The 19,584-nt window shown below is 52.9% G+C and overlaps 1 protein-coding gene across 4 annotated transcripts in view; it reads left to right on the top strand.

Annotated features, from left to right (window-relative positions):
* The window catches only part of SLC22A23 (solute carrier family 22 member 23), a 163,950-nt gene that overhangs the window by 115,787 nt on the left and 28,579 nt on the right, over window positions 1-19,584 (top strand). For 3 of the 4 annotated variants that reach the window (XM_072814015.1, XM_072814016.1, XM_072814017.1), the window contains exon 4: window positions 3,263-3,431. In XM_072814015.1, the coding sequence (XP_072670116.1) occupies window positions 3,263-3,431 (169 nt within the window). Of the gene's footprint in view, window positions 1-3,262; window positions 3,432-19,584 lie in introns of those variants that run through there. The other variant, XM_072814019.1, reaches the window with a different exon arrangement.

Raw genomic sequence — 19,584 nt, forward strand, 5'->3', positions numbered from 1 at the left:
TGGGCTTTTTATACTTGAATCTGCAGTCCCTCACCTAAGATGATTTTTGTGCGTGTGACCTTTATTATTTTACAAAATGAAGGAAGACGATTGCTACCCGTAAGTGAAACCCTGCTAAGATGACTTCGGGGCCGACCTACCACCCAGGTGCTGCCGGTGGCCTGTTCTCCACGATCCCCGGGTCCTGGGGAGGCGGCGGCACCGGAGACGCCAGTCCCTGCTGCTGGCAGGTTTCCCTGCCTTTCAAACCCAAGGCCCATGGCCCTGGCCTGGTGGCCGTAGGTGTCTCCAAGGTGTGTCAGCCTCTGCACCAAGTGTTCCTGTTGCCAGAGCTGGGAGCAGACCCTTGGTGGGCAGGAACCATCCACCGGCCTTCCGTGCCCCCTGCTGCCAATGCCACGACCTAAGGCCTTAATGCCCTGATGTATTTCTTCCTCTCTTCCACTTCAGGAAAACTGATTTCTCATCATCCAAAAGGAACCTGTGATTAATGGCAAGCCTGAAGCGCCTGTGGTTCTTTGATAATTGCTTTTTTTTTTTTTTTAACATCTTTATAGCCACCTTCAGAACACAGTTGATCTCAGGCAGTTTGGAAAGAATTCCTGGTGAGCCAAGGCAGAGAGGTCATTATGTGCAAGTGTCATACCTGCGTCCTTACATCAGATTGTCGTGTTTCTCCATTGCCCTGGCAGGAATGCTAAAGTGCACGTATCAGCTAGGGTGCTCTTCCATTTTTCTACCTGGCGAAATAGAGCATGAGGTCTCTGCTAAGATTCCTTGCAAAAACAGGAGCAGAGAGGTCAGCAAAGGATGCTGCTTACTCATCTCTGTGACGCTGCGTCTGGGAGGCAAGAACACCTGCCGCGCTGTGGGGGAGGGTAACCGTGTTTGGGGGAAGTGCGGTTAGCCTCTTGCTAAAATGCAGACACTGATTCTGGAGGTCTGGGTGGGGCCTGAGGTCTGCGTCTCCAGGGAGCTCTCGGGTGGCGTAGATCCTTCGGGACCTCCCAAGGAGTAAGAGCATCCATTCGCAGCCCACCTGCAGAGGACGGACGGGAGACAGGCTATGCGGGTTAGTCATTGTCATGTGAACAGTAAGGCTCACGTATGGGTCGGTCACAGCGTGACATTTGCCGCAGGGGGTGGGGCATCACTTGCCCACCAAGGGGCAGACTTCCTTGGGCCGCCACAAGCCTGCACCCTAGTCGGGGAAGCTGCCTTATGATCCTCCGTGTGATAGCCGGAGTGTAGACGGGCGTGTGGGATTGCACGTGCTCAGGTGCCGGAGCTGCGGACAGGGTCAGACCCGCCCGGTGCACACAGCCCTGGAGGGAGCGCAGCGAGAGATCGCACAGGCCCTGGGCCATGCCCGCTGCACCAGCACGCCCCGGACATGGAGCCACGTGCGGTTGCGACGGCGTCTCCGACTTTGATGCTCACCCGAGGGGCCAAGGGCCGAGTCCCCTTATCTGAGATGAGCCTGCGCCGAGCCCGGAGCGGGTCCACTGCTCACGCCTGCGAAGTGCGAGCTGGCACCTGCACCGGTGTGGCTTTTCTGGAAAGACCCCGATCCGTTACTTTCAGGAGCAGAAACGCCAGGTCTGGCGTGAAAACCCCAGTCCCGCTAGGAAGTGATCATTTAAAGGAACCCCCCGCCCGTGCCTATTGAACAGCATCTCTGTAAGTGGCCGGGAGAGGGCTGCTGAGTCCCGTGTCCTCAGTTAACCGGTAGAAAGTCCTGGATAGGCTCTGTGCGGCAAGGCCCGCTCGCCCTGGCTGTGAGGATCATCTGTGTGTCTGTGGCAGTGTAGCAGGGGACGTTTTGGTGACTTTATTATCCTTTCCCTGTGGTCAAGCCGGGGTAGACACCAGCCGTCTTGGTGCCCTCTCCTCGTTAGGGCAGACGGTGGCCTTGTGGCCAAGTGCAGTTTGTCTGCCTGCCCCCCCTGCCCCCAAACCTGCTCCCCTCCAACCTGCTACCTCTGCTCCATCCCTGCACAACCAGCAGATGGACTAGAGCCGCGGATCTGCAGTCTCTGGTAACAGGGGCAGAAAAAGTATTGTCTCCCAAGGGTCTCTCCTCTTTTTTTTTTCCTCTCCTCTTTTTTTAAAGAGTCATTTTAACTATACTTTGAAAAAAAAAAATCCCCACTAGCTTTAGAGAATACTGCGTGCTGTAGAAGGAGACTGGCCAACAAATGACGGGCTCCATGCGGGGGGAAACACATAAAGCGAGCTTGTGTTCCAGTGCCTGGGGACCTTGATTCCAGGACTTCACGTCCTGGATGTGCCCTGGCTGCCACGCGGGGGCTCCAGCCGAAGGCTCTGTGACCATCGTTTTTACTCGAGGTCAAATCAAAAGCATAGATTCTTGCCAACAAGGGGGCCCGTGGTGTCCCTCCATTCAGGAGACGTTCATCGAGGGCAGACAGTGGTGTTGTTCTGAAGCCCTGCAGATGAGTCAGGCTTGGCTCTGCCGGAGGAGCTGTCTGTCCATCTAGTAGGGACAGAGAAAGGGCCGCGTGACACCCCCGTTCGCAGTGGCCCGCAGAGTCCCAGCATGGAGGAGGAGTTCACCAAACAGTCCACATCTGCTTTACTGATTGTTTTCTGCAGGGTTTTTTTTTTTTTTTTTTTTTTGTCTTATCCAGATAGATTACCTGTGATGCCCTTGGTCTGTCTTAGTCTCACAGTGTAAAATAGGTTGCCTGGAACTTGGTTCCAAAGGAGCACCGGCATCGGGACCAGGAGGAGGGATGGTGCAGGTGGCGAGAGAGAGCAGATGGGCGCTCCTGGTGCTCCATCCGGGGGTTCCGGGGGCCCCTGATACAGCATCGTCATGGGAAGGAATGCACACGGGCATGAGAGAGATCCTGCCCTACAGCAAGCTCAGGAACATCCCGAAAGCAGAGGAAGAGCAATTGCGTGGTGCAAATACTATGTATCCCTGCACAAAGCAGCGCTTCTTAGTTTCTGGGCTCGGCAACTCTGAATCACAATGTTCTTTTGCCACTGACTTGCTCTGTGACCCTGAGCAACCGACGATCGCTCCCTTCCCAGTTCAGGCCTCGGCCCGTCCAGCTGTAAAAACAAGGATTTCAACATTGACGTGCGATGTAGGGCTCTCGTGGCGGCCGGCAAATAAATGTGATTTTATGGTTCTCGGGGTTGCTTGAGAAGTGCACTGACCCTGGTGTACCCGTGGCCCCTCCGGGCTATGGGGCAGGGCGCTCACGTCTCTCTTGTCCCTTCTGTGTTCCAGGAATAGAGCTGTGCCCCCCTGGGAAACGGTTCATGATCACGATGGTGGCGAGCTTCGTGGCCATGGCGGGGCAGTTCCTCATGCCGGGGCTGGCCGCCCTGTGCCGGGACTGGCAGGTCCTGCAGGCCCTCATCATCTGCCCCTTCCTGCTCATGCTGCTCTATTGGTCGTGAGTATCGTCCCCACAGGCTTCACCGCCTGTGCATCTGCCAACGCTTTCTGCAGGGTGCGTCCCCCGGGGAGGAGACGCGTGACATCGCCGACTTCCCAGGTCCCCCAGCTTCTTGCTGGCTTCTGCTTGTGCTTTTTGTGTGTGTGTGAAGGGATTTCCCTCTTCTATAAAATTTCATGTTTTAAACCTCGTATCTTGGGAAGTGTTGAAACATGCATGTTGGGTGCCCTGCATCCAACTCCAGGAACCTGCCCCCCGCCCATCTGGTTGGACACCTGCCTGCTGGCTCATTTTGATATGAATTTTATGAATGGATTTGCAAAAGGAGGGTTCTTGCGTTGGGAGGGGGAAATACAGAGGTGTTCAAGGAGTGACTTAGGAAAGTCCCCCCCTTCTCTCCTCTAGGGTAGGGATGGGCAGGGACTATAGTCCACGGACCGAATCCCGTCACCATCTGTTGGGGTAAATAAAGTTTTATTGCAGCACAGCCATGCCCACGTGTTTGCATAGGTGTCAGCCCTGGCTGTTTTCACGCTACAGTTGCACACGTAGAACAGTCCCATTGGCCTACAAAGCTGAATATTTACTCTCCGGTCCTTTACAGGAAAAGTTTGTCCACCCCCGCTCCTGACGAGTCCGCCAGGACTTTGAGAACCATGTGTAACTTTGGCTTTCGGCTGGTTGACTATAGGGAAAAAACAACTGAACACACTGGGCTGGGCCGTGTGACCTGGGCAACCAGATGGCGACCAGACTTTTTTTTTTTTTTTAACTCCCCAGAGGATTTAATGTTTAGCCAAGGTTGAAAAACCCTGCTCTTGGATAGAGAGATGTTTAGGGAAATAAACGAGCGTTTGACCTTTTTTATAAATAAGTTCTTTCTTTCCCTGCCCCTCCCCGCCCCTCTTTGTGCCAGCACTCACGTCACACGTGAGTGTGAGACACTGTAGTGTGGATAATACATACTACACTGTGTTGCTTTTATTCGGTCACTAATGAAAACCAAATTTCTGGCGAGAGGTCAGGTCTGTCCGGCTATGATTGTGACCTGACCAGCTTTAACCATCCACTGGAGCAGAGAGGGCTATTCATTGGGCTTCCTCTTCTGAGGTGCCAGGGAGGAGGAACGAGGCCCTGCCTCTTAGCTTCATGATGCTGGGCCCTGACCCCACCCTGGCAGGAGGTCCTCCAGCAGAGAGGCAGCGGTGCACGAGGGTGCAGGTGTGTCTTGCTCCAGCGCTGCTCATCACCCCCCTCCTGCGGGAGCCATGCATATGTCAAGACATCCTGCTCCCTCCTGCAAGGTCTTAAGAGGCAAAGAATGAAACCATTTCCCAAAGCGGGGTGGGATGGGCAGCTCTTCCTTCTGTCTTCCAGGCAAGTCCCTCCTTTTCCTTCGCTCGCTGCACCTCGAGCTGGGCCCTGCTTGTTTCAGAATTCAAGGGCATTTATTTATTCAACAAATCCTTATTCTGTGTTTATGTCAAACACAAATTGCAAGCACTGTACAAATAGGAGATTATTCAAATCTTTGTATTTCGTCACCCCACTATACGGATGACAAAACTGAGGCCGTCAGCTGGCCCCTGAACCCGGGCCACTCTTACCATACATAGTGCTGTCTCCTGCCTTCCCTGAGCAGCTGACTCTTGTCTCTGACCACTGGAGACCCTTGTTCTGGGAGAAAAGCACTGTCGCCCCGGAGGAGCCTCTGTGAGGCCTGGCATCCGCACGCACTTCAGTGTCCAAGGGCCCCCAGGGCTGTCTGCTGGCCCCCGGGGTGGGGGATGCTGGAGGCCTGGGGAGGGAGTGGCACAGCCTCTGAGAGGCTCATACTCCTATAAGGCTCAGCTGGGCGCTGTTCCCACCTGCCCCAAGTAGGAGGACACCTGGCAGGGAGAGACGTCAGGGAAGGGTTTGGGGTGGCTCTGGGGGACTGGCCCACATGGTTAAAGGACTGGGGTTTTTGTTAATCTTATTTCATTTTCTTATTTAAACTTAAAAAGTATATCAGACTTTGTCTATCAGGGTTTCATGGCAGGTAAGACATTCGTGCATTTAAATATACCATAAAAGCTAAAAAAAAAAAAAATTCCTTGAAATTCCTGAAAGTAAAAACAGAACTTTCTAGTACAAAAGGGCACTCGGGTACTTTGATACGTAAGACTCGTACGCAGACGAACAGATGGACGGCCGTTCCAAGTCACTGACACCGTGTGGTCACAGCTCTGGCGCTGCCCAAATATGGCAACTGCCGTGATCATCGTGGTAATTATTTATTATTTATGTTATTCTCTAAGGCGCCTGACACGTGTCTGACCTATAAGGGCTGGCAAAGGTCAGCGGCTTTATGGCTATGATTGTGTTGCCCCTTAACATGCATGGGAACCAGGGTGAAGCTGGGGGCCGGCTAAAGAAATCAGTGCTGAGAGATGCATTCCACCTTTGCCTAGGAATCCTGGGCTTTTTCTCGCCCGCCACCCCTCCTCCCATCTGCTGCGGTAGGAAGTTCCTCCCTCCTGCAGGCTCCATAGTTTGCCAGGATGGGGGCGGGGGGGGGGGATGCCCTAGGCCAGCTGTGGATGACAAAATACTGAAACTCTCTTTCCTTTAATGAGCAAGTACTTATGGTGGGTGCCCGGCAGTGGGCTTTGTACTTTGGAGCACCTCTGAGAGTGGACGAGGACGCAGGTGTGTTGACAAGGACCAAAGGCCAAACTGTGCAATGCAGAGTCCTCGGCCTGTAGGGTCTTGGCAAGGGGCAATAAGACAAGGGGTGAAGACTGACTGGGAGGGATTCTCTGGTCCATATGGTGGGCTGCACACCCAGTGCTGGATGAGATATCACGTCAACCAGATATGTACACAATGCTCAGCTCCAGTGCCAGACGGGGGCACGCGAGGGCCCGGACCAAGGAGAACATTCAAGCAGGAGTGGACGCGGGAGCGGCCTGCGGGGCATCTGAACTGAGCTGGAGTCTCAACACCTGCACCGAGGGCTGGAGCTAAGATCCCAGGCCCTTCGTGCACTTCTAACTGAGCTCCATGCATGACGCCAGGACTCTGATAACTGCTCTAATAACAGGATTAGAAAACCTTTGCCCACCGCAGGGACCCACCTCCGAAGCTGGCTGATGCCTCGGACTGTGGGCGAAATGATCCACCCGGGAGACAGTGGAGCCGTGAAGTCTGCGCCGCACGTGGCCGTGTATTCCACGCTCCCACCGCATTGTGAGGCTGGGAAATTATCATAAGAGCCAGAGGAGCTCGTTGGACCCTCGGGGTCAAGAAGGAAACCTCAGGGGAGGGTTGCTGCAGCCAGGCCCTTGAGACTCGCGGGGAAGCAAGTTCTCACCAAAGATGAACTCCGAGCCAAAATTCACAGAGTCCGTGGGAATCCATGGTGGCGAGGGCCTGAGACTATAAATTGAGAAATTTGCGTCTCAGGAACTCTAGAAAGTAGAGCAACCTGAAAAAGAAGGTGGTTCAGTTTGTTAAGGTTGTTACCACAACCGCGTGCCGAGTGCCGTCCTTGACACCAAGTATCCCGGACACCACACAGGCGCGTGGGCGAAAATTTCTCCGCATTTGGGACCTACGTGGGCCAAAATGGGCATGTGGGGCCGGGGGGCCCAGAGACCGTGATCTCCTAAGGGAGCAAATAATATTCTTCCGAATAACCAGCACTAGGAAGACATGGACTCAAGCGGTGGGACCGAGAGCGACTGGGCGCTCGGGAAAGGCATCTCTGCGGGACTGGCGTTCAGGCTGACGCCTCAAGGAATGACCAAAAAGAAGTCACACGAAGTTCTGGGTGAAAAAGTAAGCAAAGGGGACTGAAGGTGGCCTCCCCATGGCTGCTCCTGGAGGAGGAGGACGATCAGCAGGGCCAAGGGCCAAGGACACACTCAGACGCCCAGGTGGGTCGGACCCCGGGGGCCTCAGCGCCATGAGCTGGTCCTAAAAGCCCTGAAAACACATGGAGGCTGGAGCAGGGGAGGAATGTGCCCTGGGGCGCTCTGACTAGGTGGCTGGGTGCCCGGGTGGCCCCAGGGTGGCCCGGGGTGGGCCCAGAGGCAGGGTGGATGCTCACCTGCAAAGGCTGGGCCCAGGTGCGCGAGGAGCCAGGACCCGGAGTCTCCTGGGGCGGCGGGACAGGGCCATCGGGGGCCCGGAGCATCGAGTCCTGACCTGGGGGAAGCCCGAAGAGTAGCAGAAAGGGGGTGACTGGCGGGGAGAGGGAGGGTCCGATTACGCAGGCAACAGAGACGCCCCTGCCGAGGGGAGCCAGGAGCCCTGAGGGCAACCCAGCCCATTTGGAAGCGTAGACGGGTGAGGCCAGAGGGTCAGGAGATGCTGGCCACCGGCTGTGGAGAAGACAGGGTGCTGCTCTCAGTCCCCAAGAGAAGGGGGCGCATCACATCCCAGGGCCTCCCCGCAGGGAAGCATCAGCTGGTCCGCAGGCAGGAGGAGGAGGAGGGAGGGGAACGGGGCAAGAGCCCTCACTGCAGTTCTGGCTGGAAATAAACGGGGTGAGGCCGGGTAAGCCGGCTCTGGGTTGGCGAGGGTGAGTAATTTCTGCAGATTCTGGGGCCCAGGGGCCGTCCCTGCTGTCTGGCACCTGGTCCTGGGGCGCTGAGAGCAGGTGCCCAGTGGCTGGAACGTGAGAGCCCGCGGAGGAGGTGGGCAGTTGGGGTGCGGGCACTGATTGGTCGGTTTGTACTCGAAAGGTGAAATCATAAAAGAGAAAAGAAAAGAAAGGTGAAGTGTTGCCTGTCCCCAAGAATTGGCTAACCGGAGGTGGGGGCAGTCTTCCAGAAACATCGGGAAGTACAGGAAATAAGGCATGAGTAATACGCAGCCCCGCAGCAGCTCCCAGGGTTGCAGAATGCTCTGGAATGAAGAGGCCAGTCAGGGAAGGGGCGTGAGGGGCCCACGGACTGGACGGGGTTTGACGGGGGGTGTGGTGAGTACAGGTGCATCCTGGGGAGGACGTGGCTTGTGAACGACGACGAGGGGGACGCTTCTCCCTCCCAGGGCCCGGCAGGAGCAGCTGCTGTTGTCCAGCGGGGCCGGGGGGAGGGACGAGCCGCAGAGGCTGAGCGGCCCAGCAGAACCGAAGGCTGTGCTTGCTTGGGAGCTGGATGCTTCGCGGAGTCCAATTCAGGCACAGCGTCACGAGGCAGGAACAGGAGGAGAGATTCCCACCCACCCCGCCACCCCCCGCACGGAAATCCTGGCGAGGCCGTGGGTGATCCCCACTGGTGCCCGCGGCCGCGGGCCGCACTCTTTTTGGGACACCAGAACCTAACAGAAGTACTCGCTTAGTCATCTTGCCCGGGTCTGCATTATCACTTAAGAAAAGGCAGCGGAGCATCCGGAATGATCTAGAAGGAACTCCCACTGACTTTTTTTCCAGAATAAATGTGGATTTCTTCCAGGGCCGCAGAAAACAAGTGGGGTTGGGTGGGGGGCGTGCAGATTCAGAACCCCGAATACAGGTGAAGGGAGACTGGAAGGGAACCTCTGCTCAGACGTGCTGCTACCTGCTACGTGCGGATGAGCCCAGATGGAAGAAGGAAGAAGCAGTGGTTGGAGGGCTGCTGCTCTCCAGTTGCGCCGAGTGCGGAGCCGGTGTCCCTTCCCGCTGCAGCCGCTCCAGGGCGCGGCTCGGTGACACTGTGCCCTTCTCGGCCAGGAGCCCTCGTGCAAGGCGCAGCCTGGGCCGGTGTGTTTGGGGATCCAGGTCTGCGCCGAGGGACAGCATCTTAGAGAACTGCCGGCTGGAGCATCGGGAGGCTGACCCCCAGACCGGGCGGCGCCGGGTCAGCTCTCCGGGCGGATCTCCCTGCTGAAGGATGGCCCCGGGCGAGAGGCTGTGGGGGAGGCACCCACAGGGCATCTCCTTAAAGCGTTTTCAGGGAGCGACGCAGAGCAGGACTCGCAAGACATGAAGGTGGCAGTGCCACTCTTCCAAAACGTTGGGGCGTGACATCACCGTGCCTTAACATGTGAATTAATGACGCTGAGTACAGGTGATCGTTCCTAAATCCCAAGTGCATGCGCGCGTCAGCTCCGGGCCTGGCGTGGGCTGGTGGACCACTACGGCGTCGATCCCGTAAGGTCCTCAACGAACGCTGGCACTGCGACATGAGAACACCCGGCCTCCATCAGCAGCATGTGCCGGTGTCGGGGTGTCATCGTGGCACAGCTCGGCGAGGAAGGGAAGCATCACGCGCCTCACATCTTGTGCCTCCTTCAGGGCAAAGGCCCTGTAGCATATGCTGGTTTAAACGTGCCTTAAAATTTGAGAGACCCACTTTCCCCGAGATCAGCTGCTAGCCTCTGTGTGTGACACTCTACCGGCCACTAACCCCTGGATCAGGCTGGTGGGACTAGTGCTGTTTTTAGCTGGGAAACCAGGGCTTCCGGAAGCTTCTCCAGGACACTCCAGCATGAGGAAGTCACCAGAAGCTGCTTTTCGGACATCAGTAGTTCTCCTTGTGGGGTCCCTGGACCCGCAGCCCCATTCCCACCTGGGAACTGGTCAGAAACACACATTCCCAGGGTCCACCCCAAGCCCCTGCCCTGGGAGCAGCTCTGTGGCTTCAGAGGCCCTCCTGGGGGTGCTGAGCGCTCAAGTTCGAGAAGGAGGATGGGTACAGAGGAAAAAGCCAGACGTCCTGGCGTGGACCGAGGGACCGAAACCCCCGCCCCAAATAAAAGATGGTGTCAAGGCCCAAGGGAAGATCCGAGTCAGCTGGGAGGAGCCACGCTTCTCACCAGAAGACAGTTCTCGGTTCTTTTTTTTTTTTTTTTTAAGATTTTATTTATTTAAAAAAAAAAGATTTTATTTATTTATTCATGAGAGACACAGAGAGAGGCAGAGACACAGGCAGAGGGAGAAGCAGGCTCCCTGCGGGACTCGATCCCGGGACCCCGGGGTCACGCCTTGAGCCAAAGGCAGATGCTCATCCCCAAGCCCCCCGGGCGCCCCGGTTTCTCAGTTCTGTAGGGAAAGGAGCCAGATGCCAAGCTTGAGGAGGGATGAGCTGTCCCGCAAGGCCCCGCTGTGCAACCCAGATCCGTGCAGAGAGCGAGTGTGACTTATCCTCGCAGAGCAGCAGAGGCCATAGGTATTCTCCACACTGATGAAAGAAGGCAAAAAAAAAAAAAAAAAATTCCAGATCCTGGGTCTAATAATTTTATCCGCACTATGAGGACTTGAACCTCCACACGCCCGTGGTTCGGAGTCTTAGATCGCAGCCTGTGATGAAGGGTCACGAGGGCCAGGTTTCTCCCCCTGGCTCCCCTGTCCTCTGAGCACTGCCTCCCACCCCCACGGAGAACGCTGGCCACAGTTTTCCTCCAACGCCTTTAGCCAAGGACCCAGCCAGGGAGGCCTCTCATCGCAGACTCCCCTAACGTGTGGTCTGCATGCGCTGCTTCGAGAGACCACAGGCCTGGTGGAGATCTGGGAAGATGGTGAATCATGAACCGCACTTTGTTCAGTTGCAGTTTCTTTTTTTTCTTTTTTTTTTTTTAATTTATTTATGATAGGCACACAGTGAGAGAGAGAGAGTGAGGCAGAGGGAGAAGCAGGCTCCATGCACCGGGAGCCTGACATGGGATTTGATCCCGGGTCTCCAGGATCGCGCCCTGGGCCAAAGGCAGGCGCTAAACCGCTGCGCCACCCAGGGATCCCCTTCAGTTGCAGTTTCATCCTGATGGGAGAAAAAGTGCTGCTGGCGGGCAGCGAGATCGTCAGAAGCATCTGGGGAGGCAGTAAGAAGGAGATAATAAACCATATGGGAAATAATGAGGAAATTAGAGGAAGATCAAGCTGCACTGCATAGCACCGAGAATAAGTAATAGTATCAGTTCCCCAAATGAAAGCAAACCCTTGAAACGGGGGAAATTAGAGCTCGCTGTCGTAAGAAGCTCACAGGGTGGAGGAGTGAAACCATTAAAACCCTTAGGGAAAAGGTATGTGCTGAAAGGGATTTTAATTTTTAAAAAATTCAAGGAAAAAAAGCCATTGTAAAACACTTAAATGGCCTCAGATTCGATAAATATCTAGCGTAAAAATATTACCAACAGTTCCAACATGTAAATGGTCCAACGTAACACTGGCTCTTTTTAAGTATCAGCAGAAATATTTTAGCCAGAATAATACTAAATTTTCACATTTCTGGAGGGTTTGCCCTGAGCCAGGCACCGCCAAGCACTTTCAATAATTTGGATCCTCCCAGTGACCCTCTGAAGTAGGTACTAGGAAGGCCTCTAGTACAGAGGGGGAAACTGAGGCATGGAGGTATTTGACAGCTTGCTTTGCTGTCCTAGACCTGGCACCTGGAGCCGAGGAGTGAAAGCCAGCAGGGAATGAGGACTGCCCGCCTCTGGGCTCTGCCCCACGGGGAGTGGTGCTGCTGGGCGCCGGGGGCAGGAGCCAGCTCCCCAGGCAGGTGCGGAGGGCTCTGGCCCGCCAAGAGTAGCCCCGTGCCGGCACAGAGCGATGCTTCTCACCAGTGCTCTCTCTTCCAATTCCCTTTATTTTATTTTATTTTATTATTTTATTTTATTCATGAGACACACACACACAGAGAGAGAGAGAGAGAGAGAGAGAGAGAAGCAGGCTCCATGCAGGGAGCTGGACGTGGGACTTGATCCCGGGACTCCAGGATCACACCCTGGGCTGAAGGCGGTGCTAAACTGCTGAGCCACCCAGGCTGCCCCTAGTTCCTCTTTTGATTCAGCATTCGCTTAACATTTACAAAAACATTTCTTAAAAAAAAAAAAAAAAAAATTCTTAAAATCACTGAGTTTTCAGTACCTTCCCTAATGGGGACTCAATTAAAAAAAAATTGTTAAATGGATGAATTAATTTTGCTTTTGTCATTGTAATGGTTTTAAAAGACCCTTTAAAACGTTATATATATGTGTGTGTGTGTGTGTGTATTATCAGTTTTTTTTTTTCTTGCCCACACACCACTGAGGGACATAATACCTTCTTCCATCAAAAACGGTTTTATTTCAGAAGCGGGTCAAAGTACCACATGCTGCAAAGTCTATTACTGGTCCAAGAAGGGCTGCAGGAGCTCCCAGCACAGCAGGAGGGAGACTCAATTCACTTAGACCAACAGTAAAGTCACACGAGAAAATGTTTTCCTCAAAGGAAAGTAGAAGAGGTGAATCATAAAAAGCATATAGTCTCCGGGAGCCAGAAAATCTGCAATAATTATTTTTACAGGTTATCCGACAGGTAATTTGGAAAGACTTCTAGGAAATTTAAAGCCAAAAAAAAAAAAAAAAAAAACTTAAATCCTATTTGTCTGCCAATTATCTACATGGCGGTGGTGTGGGGGAGGTTAATACTGACCAAGGCAAATGTATAAAATAAAAACGGGAGCCCACATTTCAGTCGGAACAATTGAATGAGCAATTAAAAGTGAGATCAAAATGTTCTCTGACTTGGTGGTTGGGGATTTGCTAGTGGCATGGAATTTGAGGGAACCCTCGGGCAGGAGGCTGCCCCATTTTTGACTTTTGCGTCGGCAGAGATTATGTAAGATGACAGGAACCCCTGCGGCCCACAAGACTGCTTCCAAATCGAAGTGGAGAAAGACCGCGAAGGTAGGAGCACGTGGCCCTTATATACCTTGTAGCCTCTGCTCTAACGGCCAGCATCACCGTCCTCCCGTCCTCACTGTCCCCACACCTAGGCTGCGCCCCAACATTCCACTCACTACTCCCTTTTGGAAACTGGGGATGCTTCAGGCCACGTGCAGGATCACGGAGTCTTGAAACCAGGCCGAGCTCAGGGGCCAGTGTGCGCACACGTGTGCAAGTGTGCACCTGTGTCCGGTGGGAGTGGTGGGGATGGGCTGCCGGAAAGCAGGTATATGGCCCTCTGGTGACAGGTGTCTAACGATAGCTGCTGAGTGGATGCCCCGCTGGCCGCTGGCGAAAGTCCACGCGGATGGAAACGGGGAGGCCAAGGGCGCCCAGCCCTGTCAGCTGGGGACCCTGGCACGTGCTCGTCTGGTGCTACGAGAAGCGGGGGTCCTGGATGAGACGGGGCTGACCTCGCTCCGTCAAGTTCCTGTTGAGGTTGGGAGGGGTGGGCGTGCCAATGGCAAGAAGCTGCTTCCCAGAGCCAGGTCCGAGGTCAGGGTGGAAGCAGCAGAGGCCCCTCGGGGACAAGTCAGTGAATTTGTGGCCTCCATGGGCTCCTTTATCATCAAGACGGGAGCCAACGGGTCCAGAGAAGCTGGCTCCCCGGACAACCTGCTAAGTCAGAGGAGCCGATACCATTCCAGCTAGAGGCAGAAGGGGCGCAAAGCCTGCATTTCCTTCTGCCCACTTCTCCCCTCCAGTTCTTTTTCGACATTACATTTTTTTATTTATCAGCTGCAAAAATGCCTGCCAAAGTAATTCCCCCCACAGCATTATTGTTTGAATGCCCTGGGTGCCTTATACTTTCTGCAGCCTGATAATTGCTTACGGGGATTAACTAGTAAGAGGAGCAGGAGAAAGAGGATGTAAACAGAAGGGGGAGAAAACGAACCCAGGGACACTCAAGGCTACAGGACATTTTGGGGCAAATTCGAAGCCTTCATGTTTAGCATGGGAACTGAGGAAGATTTTAAATTTATCTTAAGATTTTATTTATCAATTGTTAAATGTTCTGGGTTGCTTATCTAAAAGGCTAGCTTCTAGAGACATTTTCAGTACTGACTTCTCTCTGCCGGCAAAGACCTAAAGCAGCGTTAGAATATTCCTACAGTGCGCTGCTGTGATCAGCATCTTTTTTACCTTTCTTTTTTTTTTTTTTTTTTAACGATTTATTTATTTATTTAATCATGAGAGACACACAGAGAGAGGCAGAGACCCAGGCAGAGGGAGAAGCAGGCTCCATGCTGGGAGCCTGATGTGAGCCTCGATCCCAGGACTCCAGGATCACGCCCCCGGGCCAAAGGCAGGCGCGAAACCGCTGGGCCACCCAGGGATCCCCTTTTTTAACCTTTCAGAAGAAGGCAGCAGTTGCCATTAGCTTCTCGATAGAAGTCTACGTGGAGAATGTTGGTGCCGGGTGAGGTGCCTTCCACACCCCATACCCTGTCCTACAGATGTGGGGAAACTGAGTCCCAATGGGTTAAGTGATTGGCTCAAGGTCACAAAACTGGTGTATAAAGCCGGAGCCCCGGGTGCATTCCCTGTATAATTTTTCTATGATGGAATAATTGTGGCAGTTAGGTGTATACCATTTTGGGAAACATCAGAGACACAAAGTTTTGAGTTTATGTGACAAATAAATGGATGGCCATTTAATTAGGAAAGTACTTTATATTCTATAAAGAAATTTGCAAAGAGTTCATTTGCCTCAGGAAAACTTTGGGGCCTAACTATCCCAAAAGCCAATTTTTATTTGATCCTATGATACTCATCCTTTCCCTCTAAATTACTAAGTTTAGCCCAAACCATGAATTTGAATTTTTGCTAAAAAAAAAAAAAAAAGACCTAATTTGTATTCACTTGCTCTCCCCTGAACTAAACCGCCGTACCTTTTTTTTATAGACATGCCAGACAGAACTAAAGTTTAACAAGAATCCAAGTGAAAGCTTATCTACGGGAACCAAGCCTATATTTTTGTAAGAGCTTTGGGCCAAAAACTTCAGACATCCTCCCAACTTGTATTTCATTCAATTCTAGGCGTTCATTTCTTTTTTTTTTTTAACTCTGAGACCCTTTTCAGCATTTCATAACATTGTAATACTTGGTAATACCCTGAAGTATCAACAGCTAGAACCAGAAAGACCCTTAGAGTAGCCAGAGATTTTTTTTTTCCCATATGCATATTCAGGGAAGCTTCACTTCTACAAAGACTTTCATGAGTCTGCTCTACCAACACCCCACCCCCCACCCCCGTGTCCTTCCCTCTACATTGGATGACCTCCTTAAGGAAGGCTCTTACCCTGTAAAAAGCATCAATTAATTGACATGTTTTTCTCTGCTGGCAGGTTGATCCATGCCCCATATACATTTATTCCATGAACGATGTAATGGTGCATTGACAGCGTGAAGGCATATCTGTCCACACACAGATCACCCTAAAATTAATACTTCAGAAAAACAAATGAGGATGAAATGAATAGAGTATTATCTGTTAATCTTAACTTCCTTTCTGTTTTTTTCTTTATGAATAAATATTCTACGACAGTAATTTAAAGAGTACAGACATGCTTTTAATGTAGAGAATTGCCAAGTTGGCGTCTTATCAGAGCAGGTGTTAAATGAATTAGCAAGAAGACGGCCCAGATAGTATTGTCTGTGTCTAGTTCTCCAGTTGAGTAGAAGGAGTACTTGATTTTTATCTTTAAATGTCAAGGAAAAAATACTGACTTCATAGTATCATGAAAGGGTCACAGTATTGAGGGTTTTTTGTTTGTTTTTTGTTTGTTTTTTAGTATTGAGTTTTAATTCCTCATTCTACTAAGTGACTACCTAGGTTTTAGACCCCAAGGTGTGAAACGGATCCATGGATGGAAATGACATGGGCTTAAGACTTCGCCAAGTAACAGAAAAAGCAGGAATGAAGGCAAAGACGGGGAAGAGTATTAGAAGCAACACATTACTATCAAATCATAGAGTGTTGTGATCTGAAAAGCAGGTGGTGAATCAGGGAGCACTGGAGAGGAGGAGCAGACAGTGTTCACCTTGTCTGAATGGCACCCAGACACACAGCTTTGAAGGACAACCATCAAGTGGTAGCAATTAGGAGAACGCGGAAGACTTATCAGCCCTGACGTGGTAACATCATTTACGTGATACCATTGGGAAAATGGTTCCATGTAAATAAGTTTTCCACATCACCCTTTAAGAGTCAACATTTTATTGTAGCTATTTGGTGGGCGTCTTTCTGAAATAGACTGTCCTGCTTTTTAAGCAATGCTATAAACAGAGTGCGGCATGGAGAAAATTCTATGGTCTAGAGGTCTAGAGGAAGACCAAGGTCCAGGTGTGACTCTGCCGCTGGTACCCCCACCATGAGAGGCATGGGGGGGAGGGCAGCCCGTGTGCTTTCCCCTGTGATGCTGGCCTAAGTGCAAGTCAGACACCACTCTTGACTCTGAAGTTCATTTTTGTAACTTTGCCTTTTCTCGTGGGCGATTAGAGGACTTGCACTATGGTGCGAGGCGCGTGTGTTCTAGTAGTGTGAGCCTTCGTGATGTGTGAAGCCCTGTGCCACTGATGGAGGTTGGAACATCAGTGCTTCCCCACGTTGGCGGCTGGCCTGCTGTCCGCCCGAGCCGGTGTGCCCCCTCCGCTCCAAACAGCCTCTCCCCCGCTCCTGTTTGTCCTGGGGCCTTCAAACCTAGAACACGGCTGTCCGAGCGGGAACCTCGCTCTGCCTTCTGGAGGATGGCCTTTGAAAGCTCCATGGGATTGATGAGTCAGAGGCCCTTTTCACTTGATTGCGGGTTCTTGGCTTTTTGTAGAGTAATTGAAGCCACGGGGTAAGTGACCTCTATAGATTGGTGGTTTTATGATGCTCCAAGTGCATGCTGGGAAATGATGCTGCTCAGGTGGTTCTGAAGTTGGGTGAGCCTTGTGTCAGGTGTTCCCAGCTCACAAGTAGGAAGTTAGTGTGGGTTTTATCCAGGACCTCAAGAGAGAAGCCCCTGTGCACACATTTATGAGTCATGGTTTCTGGTCCACCAGTGGGCAGACATGCGCCAGTCTGGAAGGAAGGGAATTTTTGAGGGCGAAACTGGCATTTTGCGCTGAAAGTGGGGGCAGTGCCATGCAGCAAAAGAAGCACCAAGATATTGTAAGAGTACAATGCCCAGAGCGGGATTGGAAGGATCGCCGCCACCAGGCAGGTGTTAGCCCCTAGAAGGAGGACAGGGGCCACGTAAGGACACCAGGATTGGGGCAAGGGGTCTGAGAGGGCTGGAATATTTTTTATTTTTTTAAAAAAGATTTTATTTATTTATTCATGAGAGACACAGAGAGAGAGACAGAGACACAGGCAGAGGGGGAAGCAGCCTCCATGGAGGGAGCCTGATGTGGGACTCGATCCTGGGTCTCCAGGATCAAGGCCTGGGCTGAAGGCAGTGCTAAACTGCTGAGCCACCCGGGCTGCCCTATTTTGATTTTTTTTTAAGATTTTATTTATTTACTTGAGAGAGAGAGCAGGGAGGGGCAGAGGAAGAGAGAGAAAGAATCTGAAGCAGACTCCACACTGAGCACAGAGCCTGACATGGGGCTCCGTCCCACGACTGCGGGATCACGACCTGAGCTGAAACCAAGAGTCGGATGCTTAAAGTCCTGAGCTACCCAGGCGCCCTTATTTTAATTTTTAAGTAGAGCCTGGATTTATCTGTGATTTGCTAATGAAAAATTAATTTCATGGCTGCTTCAGCCCAGTGTCCCCGGACGTAGCTCAGTGCAGGTGGTGGCTCGCCTCTGAGGGCTGCCGGGAGGCCATCGGGGAGCCAGACAGGACGCCGCCCGCCTCACAGATGCCCCCTGCGCCATCCGCGTGCAGCTCCACCCTCTCCTGCCCCAAATTCTGAGGTGTCCAGCCCGCATCACGCCCTCAGCTACTCCACATCAGAGTCAGTACTCCTGCAGGGAATTGTCTGCACTGAGGAGGAGCGGAGCCTGAAGACGCAGGTGCTCACGAACAGTAGGTCTGGCTCTGCCTCCGGTGAGGTCAGGCCACTTCCCGTCTCATTGCCAAGCAAGTTAAACAGTAAGGTTTTGGGATTTCAGAACCTTTTGGATTCTGGAATTATGACGACGGGATCATGAACCTTCTGACCATCCCCAGCGTAGCTTGGAGAAGGCCTCGGAACAACCCATTTGCGTTGGAGCAATAGGCACATCCAACCCACGATCACGGGCGGAGGAGAGACGGGGCACCTGCCTGGCAGTGCTCCTCATCCACCCTTGCTGTGCTCCGTGCTCGCTCTCTGTGTGGGGGGTGGGACCAGAGCAGATGGAGCACAGTTGTGCCCGCATCCTTCTGGCAGAAGCCCTGGGGCTCATGGAACCACCTGGCCTGAAAATCTCCATAGTCACGGGTTCAAATCCAGCTCTGCCACTTACTAGCTGTGTCATCTGGGCCAGGTACTTGTACTTTCTTTGCCTCAGTTTCCCCATCTGAAAAAGTAGGATAATAATAATACTGCCACATAATGAGCTTGAAAGAATTAAATAGTTCCAGCTTTTGAGACTTGCTCCTGTGGGTTGAGGCGAGCCATTGGCTCCTTGGACACTCCCTTCTCCCGGAGCCACGGCCGCTTTCAGCAGCCCACTGCAGAGCGACCTGCCAGAGAAGCCACTGTGGCTCCTACGCCCGGGTCCCTGTCAAGGTCACCAGAAGTCCCCCTCAAGGTCACTTTGCTACCATCCGCACGGGAGGCTGCGCCAGGCGGACACGGCCTCCCGCTGCCCACCACGCTCTTTTATTTTCGCTGAAAATGATCGATTTCTCGGAGGTTCAGCTACGTTTCTCCTGCTTCCTGGGCTGTCGGCTGGCTTTTTAATTTGCATGGCGTTAGTATTCCATTCGGCACTTGCCGGAAGAGATTTCATTAAGCTCCCGTAACGGGGCCCCACTGCACAGTATCCAAACTAGAAAGCCGCCTCTGGGCGTTCTCATAGTCCAGCGAGTTCTTACGACTTTGCAGTAAATTTAAGGATGTGGTGGGCATCCTAGAACCCAACCTCTCCGTGCCTGCACCCTCTGGGCTCTTGGCGCCCTGGAACACCTGGGGAAGCCGCGCTGGAGCAGCGCCTCCCGAGCCCCGTCACCTGCGCGCCATCTGGGCATGCGGGGGCTCCTTTGCCACTTCCACCCAAGTGAAGGAGGTCGGCTCCTGAATCACCGCCTGGGCGCAGATCAAGCTGTGCCCCTCACCAGCTCTGGAGTCTAGGCGGTGAACTCGAACCTTCTGTGCCTGACTGTTCTCATCGGTGAAAGGAGGGTAACGTTGCTGTTGCTGCCCCATCACAAGCTTGAAAGCGTTCAGTATGTGGGAACCGTGCGGAAGAGTGCCCGCTGGTTGTAAGTCCAGTCCTAGGGCAGACGGTTGGCGCTGCCGTTGGCCACAGAAGCGGGGTTGGGTGGCTAAGGGGACTC

This window comes from Canis lupus, chromosome 37 (assembly GCF_048164855.1).
Source record: "Canis lupus baileyi chromosome 37, mCanLup2.hap1, whole genome shotgun sequence".
NCBI lineage: Eukaryota > Metazoa > Chordata > Mammalia > Carnivora > Canidae > Canis > Canis lupus.